This window comes from Rhinolophus hipposideros, assembly GCF_964194185.1.
Source record: "Rhinolophus hipposideros genome assembly, chromosome: 15".
Classification (NCBI taxonomy): domain Eukaryota; kingdom Metazoa; phylum Chordata; class Mammalia; order Chiroptera; family Rhinolophidae; genus Rhinolophus; species Rhinolophus hipposideros.
Window position 1 is genome coordinate 14,881,077 of NC_138061.1, and position 19,031 is coordinate 14,900,107.

The following is a 19,031-nucleotide window of genomic DNA, read 5'->3' on the forward strand; positions in this document are numbered from 1 at the left end:
ATTAAGAACAATTATTTTTCTCTTCTGCATTTGAATAGAACTTACAGCAAAAGTCATTTAAAGGGGTTAACATCAACCTTAATTAAATATTAAAGTGTGTCTGTACCTGCTGCTATTGTTGCCCCTTCGAATAAGATATAACCTATTTTTGACAAGTTTTCATCTTTCTCTGTGGAAGACGCTACATGAAACCAAATCAGTGGCAAAGAGGAGAGTAATGAATAATCTATTTCATATTCCAACAGTACCCAGAGCTTGGAGTGGAAAAATATTCAGTCAGATGATGGCAAGAGGCTGCTGGGGTACCACATGACACAGCTAATGTTTAAATAATAATAATAAAAAAAAAAGCGATAAACAAATCATTAGCCCTTAACAGTTGTTTAATGCAATTTGTTAATGAACGTAATGGTGGGGACTAATAATGAAAGAAAATAAAAACGTCTAAACAGGCGCCAAGTTGCTGGTGATGCGCAATTATTTCCTTGTCAAGTTTTTATGATTTAATGAGCCCCTCTGGGACTGACGGCTGTCAGTCAGTCGTGACTTTTTGACACCATTACAACTTCAAATACAGCAGCAGGCAGGCTGTTTTCCTCGGATTTGAAATACTGAAATGATCTGACAGTTTTAAAGAAAAGATGTGCAAAAAAAAAAAAAAAAAAAAAAAGAAAGGAAAAAAAGGAGAAAGAGAGGGAGAGAAAGACAGTTGCTTTCCTTTCTTTCTTTTTCTCCCCCCCTCCCTTCTTCTATGGAGTAGATAATCTCTGGATGCTGTTTGGTAATGAAAACCCAATCACTGAGGTCATTATCTGATGAGGTTTTTGGAACAGGCAGGCTTTATTCCCCCCTCTTTATTTCTTTACTTAATGATAACCCTCAATGGGCCTGCCCCGCATGGGACGGCCAGAGCCGCACAATTTTGTTCACCATTAATTTCAGCCTTTGAAGCTCAGGGCTCAGAAGCAGTAGCAAAGCAAACCCCCCACCAAGCTGGTTCCAAAATAAGACAATCCAGCCTGCCTTAAACAGAATAGCAAATGGCCTCTCAGCCCAGGCTGGCAGCTGACGTCAAGCCCACTGCTTTTGCAGGCATTCGCCTTCAACGTACAACATTTAAAACTCTTTAAAACTTAAGAGACGTTAATTAAATTGCTTTTAATTCTGGAGCGGGGTGGCACCAGCTTTATTTATTCTGTCAGGGAAACTATTTGGTCCGCATGAATTTTATACAGCAAGTGCTTCCTCCTCCAATTCTTCACACCCCCCTCCACCCCCGCATCAAACATCATTTTTTACAATAGTCCCAACTTTACAAATATTCATCAATTGAAGTCTACATATTAAGTTCCTAGAACCTTTCACAGATCCATGACCTGCTTTGAATGTGTGGCCTTTCTTCCCTCTCCACTGCAAGGGGAGTGATTGGGGGAGAACGATTGGCCTCCCTTGGGCTCCTTTGAGTCTCTCCTGCAGCATCTAGAAGGGCCAGGCAAGGAATTCAGGGACCTTCCACTAGCTTCCTACAAGGCACTCACTACCCTGGTCTAGGAGGTCGCTCTCAAGGTGGGTTCGACAGGGCTGTAGGGCTAAGGGTTATCTGTTCATAATCTTCCCACTCTGAAGGTTGAATTGGGGCAAAATCTTAGGCAAGAGCTGATAAAGAGAGAGAACCCCCAAAGAAAAGGCCATGGAGAGGTGAGCCATTCACTCCTGTTCATTTCATCTACTTCAACACAAATGGCAGGTTTTAGTGAAATATTTAGGAGCCAGCCAGTCGAGATGATCAGATGAACCCAGGCTTGGTAGGTGGCCTTAGGAAGAGTCTGGAAACGTGAGGTGTGTAGCTGGAGAGCTGGCTATGCATTTCAGCTAAGATCAACCATTTCGAAGGAAGCCACCAGAGGCTGGGATACTACTTGCCCACCATCAGTGTTTCAGAATGAGAAGGCTCGTTGTTTGTTTCCTTGCTTTTTAATGGTTTCTTCAATGTGTTTAGCATGTACGGGATTCTGTTATCAGAATAAAAGATTCTGGCTGTGATGGATCCCTTACGCCGACAGGAACATCAGCGCAGCCTTTCCACTCCTTCGCGGTCCTACTTCGCTCTGCCAAAACCCCACACCGCCCCTGGGAAGTTAAGGCTGCAGCTCTATTTACACAATACTAAATGATTTATCTGAACACATGCAGGCCATGGCCTGTTTCGATAAGTATGATTTCGCTGGTGGATTTTGCCATTCTGCATTTCCTCCTTAAACCATAATGGTTCTCTTCTGAGTTGGGGATAAAAAAAAAAAAAAATCCAGTGTTGCATCCAAATGAGCTCCATCCATGGGCAGAGGTGGTTAGCATGTTTTCTGAAGAGAACAGGTTTGCTTTTGAAGGATTCAAAGCTTCCAATTATATTCAAAAGATAGTACAGACCCTGTAAATGCCTATGAAGTCTTAAAGAAAAACACATTTTGCTTCATGACTAGGGGGAAAGTGACCTCAGCTTGGGAAACTGGAAGCCTGATCATAAATGAACTCATTTTGAACGCAATTCCCAGTTACCTCGGACAGAAAGAAACCAAAGAACATCACAAAGCATGTTAGGGTTTTGAATACCTAGTGAATTCAGGAAGGCTGTGCTGACATTTGTTAGTAAAAAACCCAAGCTGTCTTTTTGCAATACACTGCAATCCCTTATTCTTTTAAAGGAGGTTAGTGAACATTTTCCATAAAGTTGATTTCTAGTGGATCATCCTATAGGACTCTACCATATTTATAATCACATTTGAAATTTCACACCGACGGAGTCATGTTCTTGCTCTTCCTGAAATATTCATGTTCTCTTTACATATTGGGATGGATGTGGAGAGAACCTTGTCAGACCTTTTGCATGTCTGAAGGCTGCTTGTGGCAGTGCAAATATTAAAACCGAAAGGATACAGGAATGCTTACACAGGTCAGGGGAGAGGAGGTCACAATTAAGTACGGTGTCAGGGCTCACGCTGCCAGCAAATTCTGGGGAGTGTGGGATTTTTGGAAGGGAAGGAAAGATTTCTTGTAGCCAGTAATCAAAGTTGTGGAAAGTGGATGGATATTGGGCAGGCTCAGCAAAAATATTCTTGGGTATGAAAAAAAATATGCATAGAAAAACAGAGAAAGTGCTAAGTCAATTTCCTGCACAACTGACATGAAATACCCACCTTTACAAAGAAAGCACTCAGGCAGGTTGACTCTATTCATTATGCCTGGGTGGGAACAGGACTGGTTTGCTGGAGCCGATCACTAGCTCTGGCCCCTGCTTTTCTCTGCATTTTTATCCTCAGACATCATAGAAGGGCAATTCGGTGACAAGAGGTGTGTGACAAACAGCCAGCCCATCAGAAGCCCCACTGATTGACTCATCATGCCTTCTCCCAAGCCATGACCCCTGACATGTCCACAGGGCAAGGAAGAATGTCACCAAAGCTATTTTGGTCAGTAGATGAAATTACCCAAAGGTAAATAAACATTCGCCTTCTCTTAGAAAAAACAAATCTGGGTGAAGACAAACCTAGAAGAGAAAACCAACCCACATGCAAACAGGAATAAAAAATATTTTTACACTCTTTGCACTTCAGCTGAACAGTGGTGAGAGAGGGAAGGTCACTCAGGGCCTGTCATCGCAAAAGAATGATTCATGTGACCGTTTTGTCTTAATTACTCAGAACAAGCTGTTGTTGCTGTTTATCAGGAAGAGCAGATACATCAGTGTCTTCTGACAGAAAAAGTGATCGCCATCAGAATGGTGATGACCAGGATGATGGCCAGGATGACGACCAGGATGCGGTTCTGGATGATTCTAGGAGACAGCAAAGAAAAAGAATAAATTCACACAGATTGTCAGAGCACATTCTGATAGAGCATCCAAGGTCGAGTCGGACAAGCACGTGATGGCTTCAGAGGTGGCGGGTAAGGGGCCGGGGGTGGTGTGTGTGTGTGTGTGTGTGTGTGTGTGTGTGTGTGTGTGTGTGAGACCGTGCAGCTTTTTGGTTCTACAAACGATCCATGAGGTAATGAACGACTCCACAGAGATTGCCATGCTGCACAGGGAGAAATGCTTCCTGCGAAGAAGCCAAAGCGGATCAAATGGCTTTCTAGGTTCAGAGTGCCATGTAGTAATCTTTAAGTGATCAAGGGCCCCGTGTGACTTTCTCTTTGTAATTTAAAATGTGAGACAAGCCTCATTTTTTGGCAGTGTTTCCTGTTCAGGTAAAAGACTCCAAGGAAACATATGTCAGTAAGGTACCTACCTGTACGAAAATACCTGGGGAAAAGTAAAAGAGATTTGGGGAGAAAAGGACAGGATTAAGAAGCAAGTGTCAAACGTGAAGCTCAGGCTGTGAAATCGTCATCTGTCACTGGGGCTCACGCTCCGTGACGCCAGGAGGAAACGTTACATATGTTCCATAGCACACACACACACACACAAAGAGGAAATGAGAACTAATACAAAGCACCCGAGAGCCTTGAGAGCTTTGGTTGGTGGGCCCTCCTCTCGAGGGACTCCAACCCCCTCACCTCAGGTTCTGCCACATGCTGATGGGGAAACTGCAAACTCAGGAGAATGGGAGCAGAGACACCTGCTCCAGGATGCCTGCAGAGAACTTCTGAAGAAGTTGTTTCATAATTTGTTACCTCACTCTGAGAAAAGAGGTCGAACAGCAGAATGCTTTGTTGAGCCTTTCAAAGGGAGCTGGGGTCAAACAGCCTTGCCCATGCTTGCTCCCACAGAACCAAACACACAGAAATAGAGATGGAGTGGTTGGCAGTTTAGCAGGCTGTCCAACTGGCTAAGACCCCACAGCAAACCCCACCCACCCATCCTCTAAATACCAAGCAGAAAAAGGTCTGCCGTCTTAGTTTACACATGGATTATTGGAATGGGCATCCATAAGAAGAGCTAGATGGGACTAGCCAGGCCCCCAGTTTCACAGAGACTCTACCCTCCTACTTTGCGTCTTCGAGAAGAAATATTTGTAAACCTTTTCTAGCTTCTAGATGAGTTTCTTTCTTGGAAGGATGACGACAGCCTTGTGGTTTCAGCTGGAGTCCTCCTTACCCACCCCCTTCTTCCCCAAACCTAAATGGATGGATGGAGACGGTCACATCAGACAGGCCCACTCCCTCGCGGCCCCCTTGAAGGACTGGCTCCCTCTCCTCCTGACAGGTTACAAAATGATCACATTTGCTGACACGTCTTCCGCAAAACTGCTTTAGTGTCTGTGTCCACTTTCCTCGAAGGAGATGAATGATCTGCTTGGTCCTCATTCATCACGTACGGCTCAGCTAAGATCTGTCTCGTTTATTTCTTTCCTTCCCCACTAGAAAGGCTGCGCCCCGACATTAATTCTTCTGCGATGACAGCTAATTCACACTTAACAGGCCATGTTTACTCAGGAGGTACGAAGATTCTCTGTCCCCCCAAAAAGAAGAACGGGGCTTCACGATTTGTTAAAATGAGGCTAACTATGAACACTGCTCGGTGTTACTTGGTGTCTTGATGTAAAACCCAAACAGATTTTTTCCTCCTTTTCTCTGGAAGGGGCCAAAGGCTCCAGAACAGTCCCTACACATCTCGTTTGCCCAAGTGACTGTCACAATCTCTATTTACCACAGTCACCCACATCAGACTTGCAGAGGAAATCAGCCACACTGAGACTCAGCAGTGAAACAGATTAAAAGCATGAAAACTCTTTAAAATTCTGCCTTACGTACGCTTCGGTAGCGTGTCTCTTGGTTGACAACCATTTTATTTGTAGGTTGAGGGCCCCAAGGCATCCATGATGCTCATTTATAAAGGATTAACTGTGGGTGTTACTTGTTTAATCTGAGGCATGGTTAGAAAAACGAATACACAGGAATCCTAAATTCTCAGCTCTTCCCTGGCCTTCCTAATTGGGCTTCCCTCATCTCAATGCAAAGAGGCGTGTACTTCACACATGATCTTTCCTAAAAGCTTGTACCTTTAGTTCACTCAGTAGACACCCATCCAAGATGGTAACTTCACCGCTGGGTCGCAGACCGAACTGCCCACTCCTTCCTTGGTGGGTCTATAGTCACCTCTCCAGCCCCAGGGTCTGGCACTGTTACTCGCACATAGGCACGCAAATAGAACTGTCCAAAGGATGGTAATGAAAGAATGCAGCCCCTGTAATTGTCATCCTTCCATTTAAGGGACAATGGAGATCTGTGAAAATTTAACTTGCAGGAAATATGTCAGGGTGTCTGAGTAGAAAAGGCTGAAGTTAAAAGTCGAAGTAAACCCCCCAAAGATGGAACTTCATACCACTGTGCCTTCTCAGAGCACTACTGGGTCTTCTCCTTGAAGCTAGGAGAAGGAATAGTCCTTGTGGAACTGAAGCGTGTGCTGGTGGTCAGCAGGAGAGAGCATTTGCTTTCAAACCAAAGGCTGGCAGATATTTGGGATGATAGGTACAGAGGGGCAAAAGGAGAGTTGGAGCAGACAGGGTGGGAAGTAAGCTTGACTCTGGCCAGGCCACCAACCCAGCTCTGGCTCTCAAATGCTCTGGGCAGATACAGAGCCTCTAAGGACCAGAAGAATGAGCTGTTGGGCCCGTTAGTGGACAGGTCAGAGCCAGCCTGCAGAGGGGGAAACAAAGGCTGGCATTGGTGGACCCCATCTGTGAACAAGCCTAAGTACAGTCAGAGCCAGGGGCTGTTGGCAGGTATTGCTGCAGGCAAAGCAGGAAGGAATGCAGAGTTCAGAATCAGAAAAACAGACAGGAAGAAGAGTTCCCAGCTAGTGAGCCAGAGAAGAAACTTTGGGGAAGCCCAAAGTATCTTCCTTCTTAACTTTGGGCAAGGAGGGGGTGGGGTGGACTTATGTTCAACTAGGTATGCAGCAAGCAGTCTTAATCTCCCTTTTGAAAATGCAAAGTGTGTTTACTGAGTAAATAATTTAAGAAAGAATATACACTTGAAAGAAGACATCCATTGAACCAGCCAGGCTAAATTGCCTCCAGGCAAAAACTTGTGCATTTGCATGCTGCATTCTATTAAGTGAGCACACTGTGGCTTTAAAAGAATGCAGAGCCAAATTAAAAGGAATGTGGGCCCAAAACATCAAGGATTCTCCAAGTTTACATTATGAATCACAGTGCTGTTGATACAAGATGAATTAACCATTTACTTTGAGGGTGAACTCCTAAAGTACTATTGAAAATACTGATTCTGCGTGGAACCCAGGGAGCAGCTAATCTCTCCATTGCAGTCTCCTCCCCCTCTGGAAACAAGCTCTTGCGTGTGGCAGCCAGAATCACAGAAGACTGGTTAACGTGACATAGGCAGGCAAGGCACCTGGCACGGTTCTCTGCTCTTGCTCGAGGAGCCCAGGAATTCCACTGTAGCAGCTGGCGTTACCAGCATTCACCAGTATCCAGTTCTCTACTTCTAGGCACAGACTGACCTTACCTGTCCCTTGAGGTTAGGCATGGCCATGTGACTTGTTTTAGTCAATGAAATGTGAGCAAAAGTGCTGGGCATCACTTCCAGGTGGAGGCATTTTACTTCCAGTGCTTGACTCTCCAGCTGGCTCTTCCTTTGCTGTTCTGATTTAAGAGACTGTATGTCCCAGGAGCACAGTTCCAGAATGGTGGAGACTCCTTCTGCTTGAATCCCTGAATCACCACATGGAGGGCCACTGTCCTGGAGACTCACCTGCACTCACAGTGGACTTGTATGAAGCCAATGAGATTTGGGGGTTGTTTGTTACCACAGCACAACATAAGCTACCCTGAGTGACACACTGTCATCCCCTTTCTCCAACACAATGGAGGGTCTGGCCAAGTCAGGTGAATGTATTCCAGAAGCCAAGGTATGATAAAGGTTGATAGGACTTCTTTTCTTTAAGAATAGGCTTTTGCCTCTTGGTTTTCAAAAGCTGGGATCATGACGCGTCTCACTAAAGACTCAGGTGCTTCCTCTAGCTGTAACCAATGCCACTGTGTGCTGATGAATGATGGTATCACTCATGATGTGCAGGTGGGCACTCTGCTTCCCTTGTATAACAGACATATGTCACCAGCATCATTCCAAACACCCTAGCCCCAGGGTTAGAGCTGTGACTTAGGCTAAGATAGTGACTGGACCAGGAGCAGCCATGTGACTGAAGCCAGTCCAATAGAGTGAATCTCAGAAGCTTTGCTTGGAAGGCTGTGACATCTGGACAGTGTGCTGTGTGGAGGTTAGGCCTGGATCTGCTGTAGCCATTTTGTTTCTATAAGGAAAGCCAGCCTATGAAAGAAACTGATTCAGGGAGGACAGCAGAGTGGAAAGAATGGCAGGGAAATGGAACCCTGGTCCTGAAGACATGAGGAACCTCTACATCAAACTACTCTTGCTTTGGACTTTTAGTTATACGAGAAAATAAATTAACTTTATTTTTCAAGTCAGTGTGAGTTACGTCTTCTGTTATTTGTGACCAAAAAGCATTTTTAGGTTGATTTACCCTGATTCTAAAACCAAGTCCTTGATCTATTTTTCCCACCTCTTCCAAGAAGAATTTCCTGACCATGCCTGACCATGCCCCTCTTTCACTCTTACGTTTCCTTGTGCAGCTCTCTTACCACTGCACTTACCACACAATTTTAGAATTTTGTCTCTGTGCAGGTTTCTTCAATAAAAGTGTACCTTCTGGAGTCTGAATCTCCTTTGTTTTTTGTATTACCAGTGCCTAAAACAGAGCTTAGCATTGATATTCTCAAAAAAAAAAAAAAAGGAAAAGAAAAGAAAAAAAAGACAAAGCGGGGCGGTGGGATGGCTCAGTTGGTCAGAGCGCGAGCTCTCAACAACAAGGTTGCAGGTTCAATTCCCACGTGGGATGGTGGGCTGCGCCCCCTGCAAGTAAAGATTGGAAATGGCAACTGGACTTGGAACTGAGCTGCGCCCTCCACAACTAGATTGAAGGACAACGACTTGGAGCTGATGGGCCCTGGAGAAACACACTGTTCCCCATTATTCCCCAATAAAATTTATTAAAAAACAAAAAAAAGCTTGCTGAATGCATGAATGAGAGCTTCTACCTACACGTGCTCCCTGACGGTTCATGCAGTTAGTGTTCTTCCTGGTTTCTAAGGGCTGCTTGTAGACAAGCACAGCTTTAGGAGTTAGCTCTCAGCCACCCTCCTATTAAGGATGCCAGCAATGTCCAATCCCTTTTATAAGCCTGCATTCATTAGTGGAGAGTGCACGACACTCCACAGGTTCAGTGCCCCATCCTGCACATGCTCTCCTGCCTGGCCTGACCAGGCCTGAATAATGATGCCCCACCTTTGGGGTCTGACAGAACAGCGACAATTGGCAGGACAATTAGCAACCGTGAGAGCATGAGATAAACTCTGTGCAAAGGAACCTTATACCTGCATCTCTCTGGGAACTTCCCCAAAACAAGGGCCAAGGGAAAGCCTCTCTAAGTTGTCTATCCAGTTCAATGTTAGTTGAAAGAAATGAAAACAGGAGTAGGAGGAAATGGTCATTGTCATCAGCCTCTAACACTAATTTTAATTTGAAGCATTATTATTTTCAAAGCTGGGTATGCGGTTACCTTCGAGCTAGAGTAGTGTGGTTATTATGCCACCTGATTATGCCCACCCACAGTCTTCTAGGTCCTGCATCTTTGGGAGGAATCCCCAGCCTCATCCCAGGAATTCAAGGAGGGCTGACCCCACTCTCTGATTCCACCGGTGGACATATGGCTCAGGCAGGCCCAGCTAATTATAGCTCTCTATCCCTTGCATAACCATTTGTTCAGGAATTGGCATGCCACCCAAGCCAGACAGAGTCTTCTGGGGATTTTTTTCCTGGAAAACCAAGAAAAAGGTCTTCTCTTTACTGGGATTGACTATAGGGAGCCTGGAGCTACTGGGGGCCATTCTGACCGCCAGGCAGGAGAGGAACCTGCCTGAGGGATGCCAACACAGAGCCCAGAGATGGAGAAAAAAGGCAGATTCCTGAAGGCATCATTGCAGCCCCTCGATCCTGCTGTGTGCCTGAAACCTGAAGAGTCACATTTAAAATTTCCGGTTATAGGAGACAGATGACCCAGCATTCCAAGCAAAGCTCCTCAGATTCACTCCATTAGACTGGCTTAAGTTACGTGTTTGCTCCTGCTCCAGGAGTCGGTGGGACTTTCAACCATAATCATTGAACTAAGTTGAACAGTTGTCTCCCCACAAATTCATGTCCACCTGTAACCTCAGAAAGTGACCTTATTTTGAAACAGGGTCTTTGCAGACATAATTCATTAAGGATCTTGAGATAAAATCATCCTGGATATAGTGTGGGCCCTAGATCCAATGACTGGTGTCCTTATAAGAAGAGAGGACACAGAGAGACACAGGGAAGAAGGCCACGTGGGGTCAGAAGCACAGACTAGAGTGACGCTGCCATAAGCCAAAGAATGCCAGTGGCCACCAAAATCTGGGAGAGACAAAGAAGGGTCCTTCCCCAGAGGCTTCAAAGAGAGCACGGCCCTGCCCACTCCTTGATTTCAGACTTCGAGCCTCCAGAAATGTGAGAGAATACCTTTCAGTTGTTTTAGGCCACCCAGTTTACGGTACTTTGTTACTATAGCCCTCGGATACAAAAACGTGGAGTTCTAGGATCCAGACCAGGTATGGGCTGGTCATCTTGTCTTGGCCTTCACGATGCCTGTTCTGCAGGTGTCCACCTGCTTCCCCATCACTGCCTCACACAATTCCTGTGGAGCTGGACAAAGGACAGGACAGCATCAGCCTGTTTCTGTGAAAGCTCTGCTGACGGCCGTGGGGCTCACGATCTTCAGGAACCACAGGTTTCTTCATTTCAGAATGAGAAGTTCCAATCGTGAGCAGAGCAGGCAGCTGCCCAAAGCCGTGTGAGATGAGGGAACTGAGGGGGCATATCCTACAAGACTCCCGTCTCTGGGACAAGACATGTAAAAGAGAAAGAAAACTGGATGTTGTCTCTGGGCCAACTTCGTAAGCTATCACCCACCATTACACCATTGAAAGTCTGCATTTACTGACACGAGTTCAGGAGTAGTCCGTTATCCAGGGGGCCCTGAGGGAATAGGACACAGGAGAAATAAGGTTTGATAGGTGTTAAAATGAGCACGCTCTCCAGTGAGGAACTGAGGAGCCAGGAGGCAGCACGTCCGACACACCTATGTCAGGGTCTGAGTGAGGAAAGAGGAGCTTTGCCCCATTTCCGAGTCTCTGCTCAGTTTAATATGGATCAGCACACTTTTTCTGTGAAGGGCCAGATAGTAAATGTATTAGTTTGCTAGGGCTGCTAGAACAAAGTACCACACACTGGGGGGCTTACACAACAGAAGTGTATTATCTCACAGCTCTGGAGGCTGGGAGTCCGAGATCGAGGTGTCGGCAGATCTGGTTCCTTCTGAGGGCTGTGCGGGAGAATGTGTTCCAGGCCTCTCTCCTTGCTTCTGGTACTTTTCTGGCCTTTGAGGTTCCTTGGCTTGTAGAAGTATCACCCTGATCTCTGCTCTCATCCTCACATGGCATTCTCCCTGTGTGGGCATCGATGTCCAAATTTCCTGTCTTAATAAGGACACTGGTCTTATTGGATTAGGGGACCACCCTTATGCACTACACCTCCTGGTAACTAATTATATCTGCAAAGGCCCTATTTCCAAGTAAGGTCACACACTCTGAGGTACCGGGGGTTAGGACCTCAACACATAAATCTGGAGGACAGGAAAGGGAGGGGAGAACACAGTTCAACCCATAACAGTAAATATTTTGGACCACATGGTCCCTGTTGCAACTACTCAACTTGACCCTTGTGCACAAGCAGCTATGGACAACGTAAATGAGCGAGCATGGCTGTGTTCTAATAAAACTTTCTTCATAGGCACTGTGAGTTGAATTTCATGTAATGTTCACATGTCAACAAATATTCTTTTGATTTTTTTCCCCAACCATGTAAAAGTGTAAAAGGCATTTTTAATCCCACAGGCCATATAAAAACAGACAATGAGCTCAACTGGGCCTGTTATCTGTGGTTGGCCCACTCCTGGTCTAAAAGCTAACAGCCATCGAAGGCAGGCCTTTGTGTGCTGGAGAACATGGTGGCCCTTGGACCCTGCACAGACTGGTACGGCAGGTCTGGCCAAGTCCCGTGGAAGAAAAGGGAAACCCTGAGTCCCTAACCCTCTGGGAGCTTACAGGTGTCACAATGAGCACTCAATTACAGAAGCCTGACAACAAAGGCCATAATTAGCGTAATGGCAAGGCCAGGACAATTTGTTATGTGCCCACAATCCTGGGGTGACCTGGAGCAAGTCACTCCATGACACTTGGGTTTCAGTTTCCTCCCAAGCAGAACAAGCCAGCTCACCACCCACCCCAGGGAGAAGACGATTAGCTCATTAAAGATTAGAAAGCACTTTGAAAAGGTAAAGCCCTTTATATGCGTGCAGTTGGCAAATAATTCTGTGAGAGGAGACTTCATTTCAGGAAAGGTGAGAGGCAAGCGGAAAGTTGTCAGAGGCCGGGAAACTGCCTTGGAAACTTCCACTGGCTGGTGGAGAAGGTGGACGCAGGAGTCCTGGAAACTTCTGCCTCCCCAAGCCCTCCAGGCTTCATGTTCCCACAGGCCGGTGTCTATCTGGGCCTCACAGTGACACTGTCCTCAGCTGGCAGAGCCTTCTCTCTGAGACGGTGGCATAAACATCAAAAGAGAAGGCAGGGCATCCATGGGATCGCCCGGGGATTCCTTCCCAGCCTGGGAAGGAAGCCAGCTTGAACCTATCAGAGCCCACGTATAAGTCTGATGGGTTTTGGTCCGTGATATGTAGTTACACTGCACTCTACGTTGCTAAACATACACATCAGATTTCAGCCTGGGCACCATGGCCACTGCCATTTTTCAGTATGGACTTGCTGATGGCAGGGGGCCTGGAGAGGGGCTTTGCGGGCTGTTGGGCTTTCAGATAAGATCACGGCAGCTTGCCTCAAAGTGCTTGGAAAGAACTTGAAGAGAATTAAATAACGATGCTCTAGAAACGCAAGGTATACTTAATCCCTGCCAGGTTTGCCGACTGCGAGAGCTAGGAAAGCTCTCCACACCCTCGTCTGGATTGCTCATTTTAGATTTGAGGACCCTGAGGACCTGAGAGGTGAAGGGCAACACCCAAGGTCAACCATGGGTGGCACAGCCAGGTCCTCGACCCACAGGCCGATTATTTCACTGTAACACTCATTTTCGTCAGTGTCCAGTGGCACGGTGGTGACTGGGCATAATCGCAAGTCAAAACACGGCAAGTCTGCTGTAAATAAGGACCATTCAACACAACCAAGGAGCACAACTCAAAACCTAGCCGTGTCCCCACCTCTTACTGAGCCCGTCCCAGTCCCACTGCTACGTAAAACGAGTTGGGGCATGGAGGTCTGAGAACACTGCTTCCCAAACTCCAGGCTGAGGCTGAAGTGAGGAAAGAAGCACCAGCCGAGAAGACTGTGCTTTCCTGAAAACAAGACTGCTCAGTGCAAAGAACTCCTTTTCTCTGACACTGTGCCCTTTCTCCTGCTTTAAGTATTCACATGTCCTTTAGTTTATGGAGTGATGGTGAAATAGATGGCAGGTATTTTCCCTAATGTCCTTATTTGGACATTGGAAATGTACTCCTTTGAAATGACTCTGTCTGACTTGGCAAAATAAAAAGTGGACAATCCTCAGGCAGTCCTCTGTTTAGAAAAAGTTCCAATCCAGTAACTGTGACGGTTCACGAACCCCAGACCTAAACATCCCACCCAGGTCTATTCTCTGGTGAATCCTCCTGGGGCCGTTACAGAGGGAAGCCCATGGTGCCAGTGACACCAGTGACGTCAGTGATGCCAATCGTGACGCCACACCAGCAGCTCCTACTGACTGGGAATTTACTCTGGGCCAGGTGCTGTTCTGGCATTTTCCATACTTCCTTGAACCTTCACAACAATCCGAGGAGGTGGAGACTATTATCATCCCCATTTTTACAGAGAAGTTATCCGCAGCTGCAACCTCGTCTCCACCGCTGCAGGACACGCAACGTAGAAAGTGGTTATTTGTCTAACTGGTATGTCCTATATTCTCTAGCAGACTCTCCTGCGTTGCCTGAAGGGCGAGTCTTTGACCTCTTTATATTCTTCTCCTTAGACACAGTAATTGGATATGCAAGCTAATTTTTGTTGAAAGTATGCGACACTAATTAAGCGAAGTCAAATCTTCTTAGTGCCTAGTATAAATACACAGTAAGTGGTTAAGATAACGCTCATTTTCATCCAGTAGCATATTTCATCAACTTCTAGGTAAATGCATGATCACGTGACCCCTCATCAGATTTGGGGACAGAGAGAATGACAATTGCCCTCCGGGGGCTGCTCACTGGTGACTTCCATTGCCCAGCGATCCTGTACCACACGATTTTTTATTATGTTTATGTTGCCTATCATACAGCTGAGGGGATACGTTATAGAAAAATTCTGGGCCTACTGAAGATTAAATTTAATGCATCTGTTGGAATAGACAGAAAAGAAAATCAGGTGGAAGAATGAGCTAGACTCACCGTGTGATCTTGGAAAAGGACTAATAAAGGTCTCTGTTCTTGAGTTTAGCCACACATCAAATGTTTCAAAGGAATCTCTCCCAAGTATTCAAGGGATGGGGTGTGGGTAGTGATATGACTTCTAGACAATCTTAAAAAGGCAAGGTGGCTTTTTCTGGTCTTGGATGTTTACTGCATCTGTGGTGTCATTTAACCTCCACAGTGACCCTGATTTATTAGGACCCACACGTGGTGGTTCAGGCCCACCCAGAGAGAAGACAAGGCCCACTCCAGACGTGGTCCTGCTAAAGTTCTCAGGGAAAGCAGATCATCACTGGTGCCCAGGCCAGGATGACCCCCTTCCACACCCCCGATTTATGTGCTTCTTGCCCCCTTTTACCTCCTGCTGGGTGCCCTGAGGGAGGTCCCCGTTCCCACTGGCTCCTGCCTCTATAATACAAAGCAACCCTACTGCCCTGCTGAAGTAGCCACCCCCGGCTAAGGGCCCCTCTCTCTCTTCACCCTCCAGAAAGCTGTGAACTACATTTGGGCAGAAACTGTTCAGCTACCTTCATTTTTGGAGCCAAACTTCCTGGATTCGAATGCAGGATCTGCTGCATACCGGTCATGCAGCCTTGGGCAAGTTACTTCACTACTTCTCTGAGAGTGTGTCCTTTGGACTCTTTTAGTGTGAATGCATTCTTGATTTTGTGGACTGATGGCAGTGTGTTTTCCCAATGTCCTTCGTTGGACATTGGAAATGGACTCTCTCCTTGGAAATTACTCTCTTACTTGGCAAAATAAAAAGTGAACAAACCTCCTTTAGTCCTCTATAGAAAACAGAAAAACAAAAGTGCTAATCCAAGGAAGCCAAAGAACCAATGCTTTGCCGTCCTCATCAGAATCATGGGGCTAATAACAGCAGTACCTTGCTCAATGAATTAAGTTAATACATATATGAGTTAATTCAACACAAAGTGCTTAGATCAGTGTTTGGCGACAGTAAACGTGCAGTGTATAACAACGATTACTACTCCACTCACATTGTAACTCCCAATCTCCCCACAATGAGCCCTGAAACTCCTCTTGTTCCCCACCCCAAACTGACAACCTCCTGCGTCAGGGGCCCTGGCCTGGAAAACCTGCAGATCCCTCAGATTCTTTCAGGTCCCGTCCCAATGCTGGCCCTGATTCGCTTGCCTTGGGGGTCCAGGCTGAGCCATTTCCTGGACTCCATTTTCATCAGCTACTCAAGTACCCAGGAAGGTGGGGGCTGCCCTTTCCTTTCCAGCTCTGGTAGATTCCAGTCCAGGTACTTCTGGATCGTGGCCGGATGTCACACTGGTGGAGACACAGCTGCCTTGGCTTTTGCAATGGGCTTTGACATTATTTCCTGCAAGACCTGACTTTTGATACTTATCTCCTAATAGTCATGGATTTTTATCTTTTTTCTTTCCTGATGTCAGGGGGAATGAAACATTTTGGCAGAGGTTTGTCAGCCATCTGCATCTCTGCCAATTCTTGAGGGATGTGGCGACATTTTATAGATCTTAACGTCACAACTTCTCTCTCTCATTCTGCTTTGGTTCTGTGGCAAACTGAGTGGGATCTGCTTTAACTCGTATCCCCACCGAGCTGGTCCTGGGCTAGCTTCTCCTCAGCTCCTTCTCTATCCCATCCTCGCTTTGCTCTGCACCACAGAGGGGCTGACTCCCGCTGCCACCCCAGCCCACCCAGGCGGCTGCCTTCCTGGAGCGTGCAGTGGGGGCCGGGGGGTGGGAGGCAGAGAGAAGCCAGGGTGCTCCTCCCTTTCTTTCTCTGCTTTTCCAGCAGCTCTTCTACACGGTGGTTGCCACCAGGCCCTCCACGCTTCCTTCCATCAGGTGACCCTAGTCCTGGACCCCGGACACACTGACCTCCCTTTATCCCCCAGTGGATATCCATCCAGGTGGATGGGCTTTCCGCTAAGCCGGGGGCTGCCCTGTTCCCCTGGTTTGAGAGTGCATGAGGCACCCAGCAGAGTTTGGCTCAAACTTACCATACCTCTTTCACAATCTTTTACCTTAAACGGATTTTATATACCCCAAAGCAGCATGAGTCATTTGGGAGCAGGTGAAGGCCAGGTTAAGAAGGCTTCCTCTGAAGGCTTATGAACGATAAGTACAATGGTTGACTCATAATTCTTTGGGTGGGAGAAGGGTGGGGCGGGTGATGATCAGATAGCAGGATCTCCAGGGTTGCGCAGGTGAAGCCCCATCACCTATCCTTCTCTCTAACTAATGAAGGAGGCCCTGCCAAGAGGGGGTGGGACGTCTGGTCTGAGGGCTGCAGGCATCAGGAGAAGGGACTGGCAGAATGGGGAGTGCTGGCTCTTTTTCTAAATTGGGGGGTGGGAGGGCTTCTCCTGACTACTGCTGGGACTCAGAGAGGGCTCAGTGTGGCCGCATCTTCTGATTCGCCAAGAGAAGCCAGGAACTGTGTTCTTTCACTGCAAACACCCAAGTTTTCAATATTGGCAACTAAGTAAAAGTTTTCCAAAACACTGGGCGGCCAAACCAAGCACAGCCATCAGTGGGGCCGAGTGGGCCCGTGGGTCCTCAGTCTGTGACCTCTGACTAGTTATTAAGGAACAAATGGAAAGGAAGGGGGTGGGTGGATGAGCACATCCCCGGCCTGCTTCACCGGAGATTCCCTCGGAGGTGGGAAGAGCCCAGACCTCCTGACCCTGCAGAAGTCTGAAGTGCAGCCTTGGCATGACCATCAATAAGCAGGGCCCACACTGAGCGCATCCAGCTTAGCCCTTAACTGATTCCTAACCATGGAGTCAAAGGCCAGGAGAGGTCAACAGAAGCCACAAAGCAGCGGGTGTGCCTGTTGGAGCTCTCACAGGTGGTAAAAAGCACAGGCAGAGGTCAGGCCTATATGCAAGTCTACAGCCCCCTTGACCTTCACAGCCTGGCTGGCAATTCTCAAGGAGGATGGTGTGCATCTTACATGCAACGTCTTCTAAGCCAGGAAGCCTGCGATGAGAAACCGTGGGGTCTCTGTTGGAGAGTGAGTGGCAAACAGAGGTTTGCAGGATTGCCTCTACTCCCAGTCTGTTGTGACAAACAAGACAATGTGCCTCAGTTCCCCCATTTCTAAAATGGGGGTAAATATATGTGACCCAAGTAACCCTGAGGATGGACACTGAGGACGATGGCTGTGGACTTGATAAAAATAAAGACAATAAATGGAGTACAGTGGCCTTTGAACACTTTCTCAGGTCTTTTATTTCGCTGCAATAAATAGAAAAGCCAACCCTAAGTTATGAGGGCTCTTGATGGGAACTGAGCCAAAAGATAAAGGATCCACCCTTCCCAGTCATTCTTTGGAGGTACTGCCCTCAAGCTGCGTGGCCTTAATTTTCACAAGCGGACGGTGAACTCCAACCCCTGACTGGCTACCAAACAACACAAGGACACCTAATTACAACAGAAGGTGGTGTCACTCGAGGTCCTTGCCAGAGATGACAACCTCAAAGTCCCCTGCTGAGTGTTCAAAGAAGTCTGTCTGAACACTCATCAGACGTCCAGCTGAAAAGCAGTGTTGATCGAGAAGCCTAATGAATGGAGAGCATCTCTCCTGGAGACACTCCTTTCCCCCCGGAGCAGTGGAGCCTGGCATCCACCCTGTACAGTGTAGGTTTGCACTTGCACTCTCAGTTGTGCTGGGCACGACGCCACCAGCTTCCACAGAGGGACAGGAAGAGACAGCCCTGTGGAACTTGTATTTCCTGTAGGCATGCTACTGAACAGATTGTTTATTACCGTGCCCAGAAGGTGTCCCTACAATGAAGTCCCGCGAGAAGGTGTTCTCTGCCATTGGGTAGGAGAAAGAGCTGTGCTTTTATCTTATGGATATTGATTCATGTTACTGAAACCATCTTCCTCTTTAAGTCGGCTGCCAGAAAGCCTAGAGAGCAATCTGTGGTCCACATTTCACCAACGGATAGGCTGGTCTACAGTTTGTGCACTAGCCTTACTCCTGACTTCATTTCATATGTAGAAAATCTATTGTTTTATATGTACTTCGGTACATTGCTACAAATCCTTTTGGGACCAACATAGGTTTATACACAGGCACTGAAGAACTACGAAGAGAAAAAGAATTCACATCTTCCTGGCGTGGCTACTTTAATGATTCTGGCTTTATTTTTTCACATATCCCCAAACAATTCTGTACTTTGTGTTTCTTGGAAGGCGAGTTTGCACGTTTACCAAAACAACAGGATATTTCCATTTTTTTCTCGACTCTCCTTTCATGGCCAGCACAGGGTGATTTCCAGAATGAACCCAAACTTGGGACTTGGGGTCCCTGGGTCCCGCCCATAGCTGAATGCAGTGAATTGTGGGTCCCCTTTGTTCGGGAGATTTACAGCAATTTTCTTAACAACATGGATCTCTTTTGTGAAAGC

General features: G+C 46.9%; 1 protein-coding gene across 4 annotated transcripts in view; it reads right to left on the minus strand.

Annotated features, from left to right (window-relative positions):
- Nucleotides 1-367: 367 nt before the first annotated feature.
- Nucleotides 368-19,031, minus strand: part of VTI1A (vesicle transport through interaction with t-SNAREs 1A) — a 332,570-nt gene continuing 313,906 nt past the window's right edge. The window contains exon 9 of one of the 4 annotated variants that reach the window (XM_081073987.1): nt 368-3,832. In XM_081073987.1, the coding sequence (XP_080930113.1) occupies nt 3,739-3,832 (94 nt within the window). In that variant the 3' untranslated portion in view covers nt 368-3,738. The remainder of the gene's footprint in view (nt 3,833-19,031) is intronic. The other 3 variants (XM_081073988.1, XM_081073986.1, XM_081073989.1) reach the window with 3 other exon arrangements.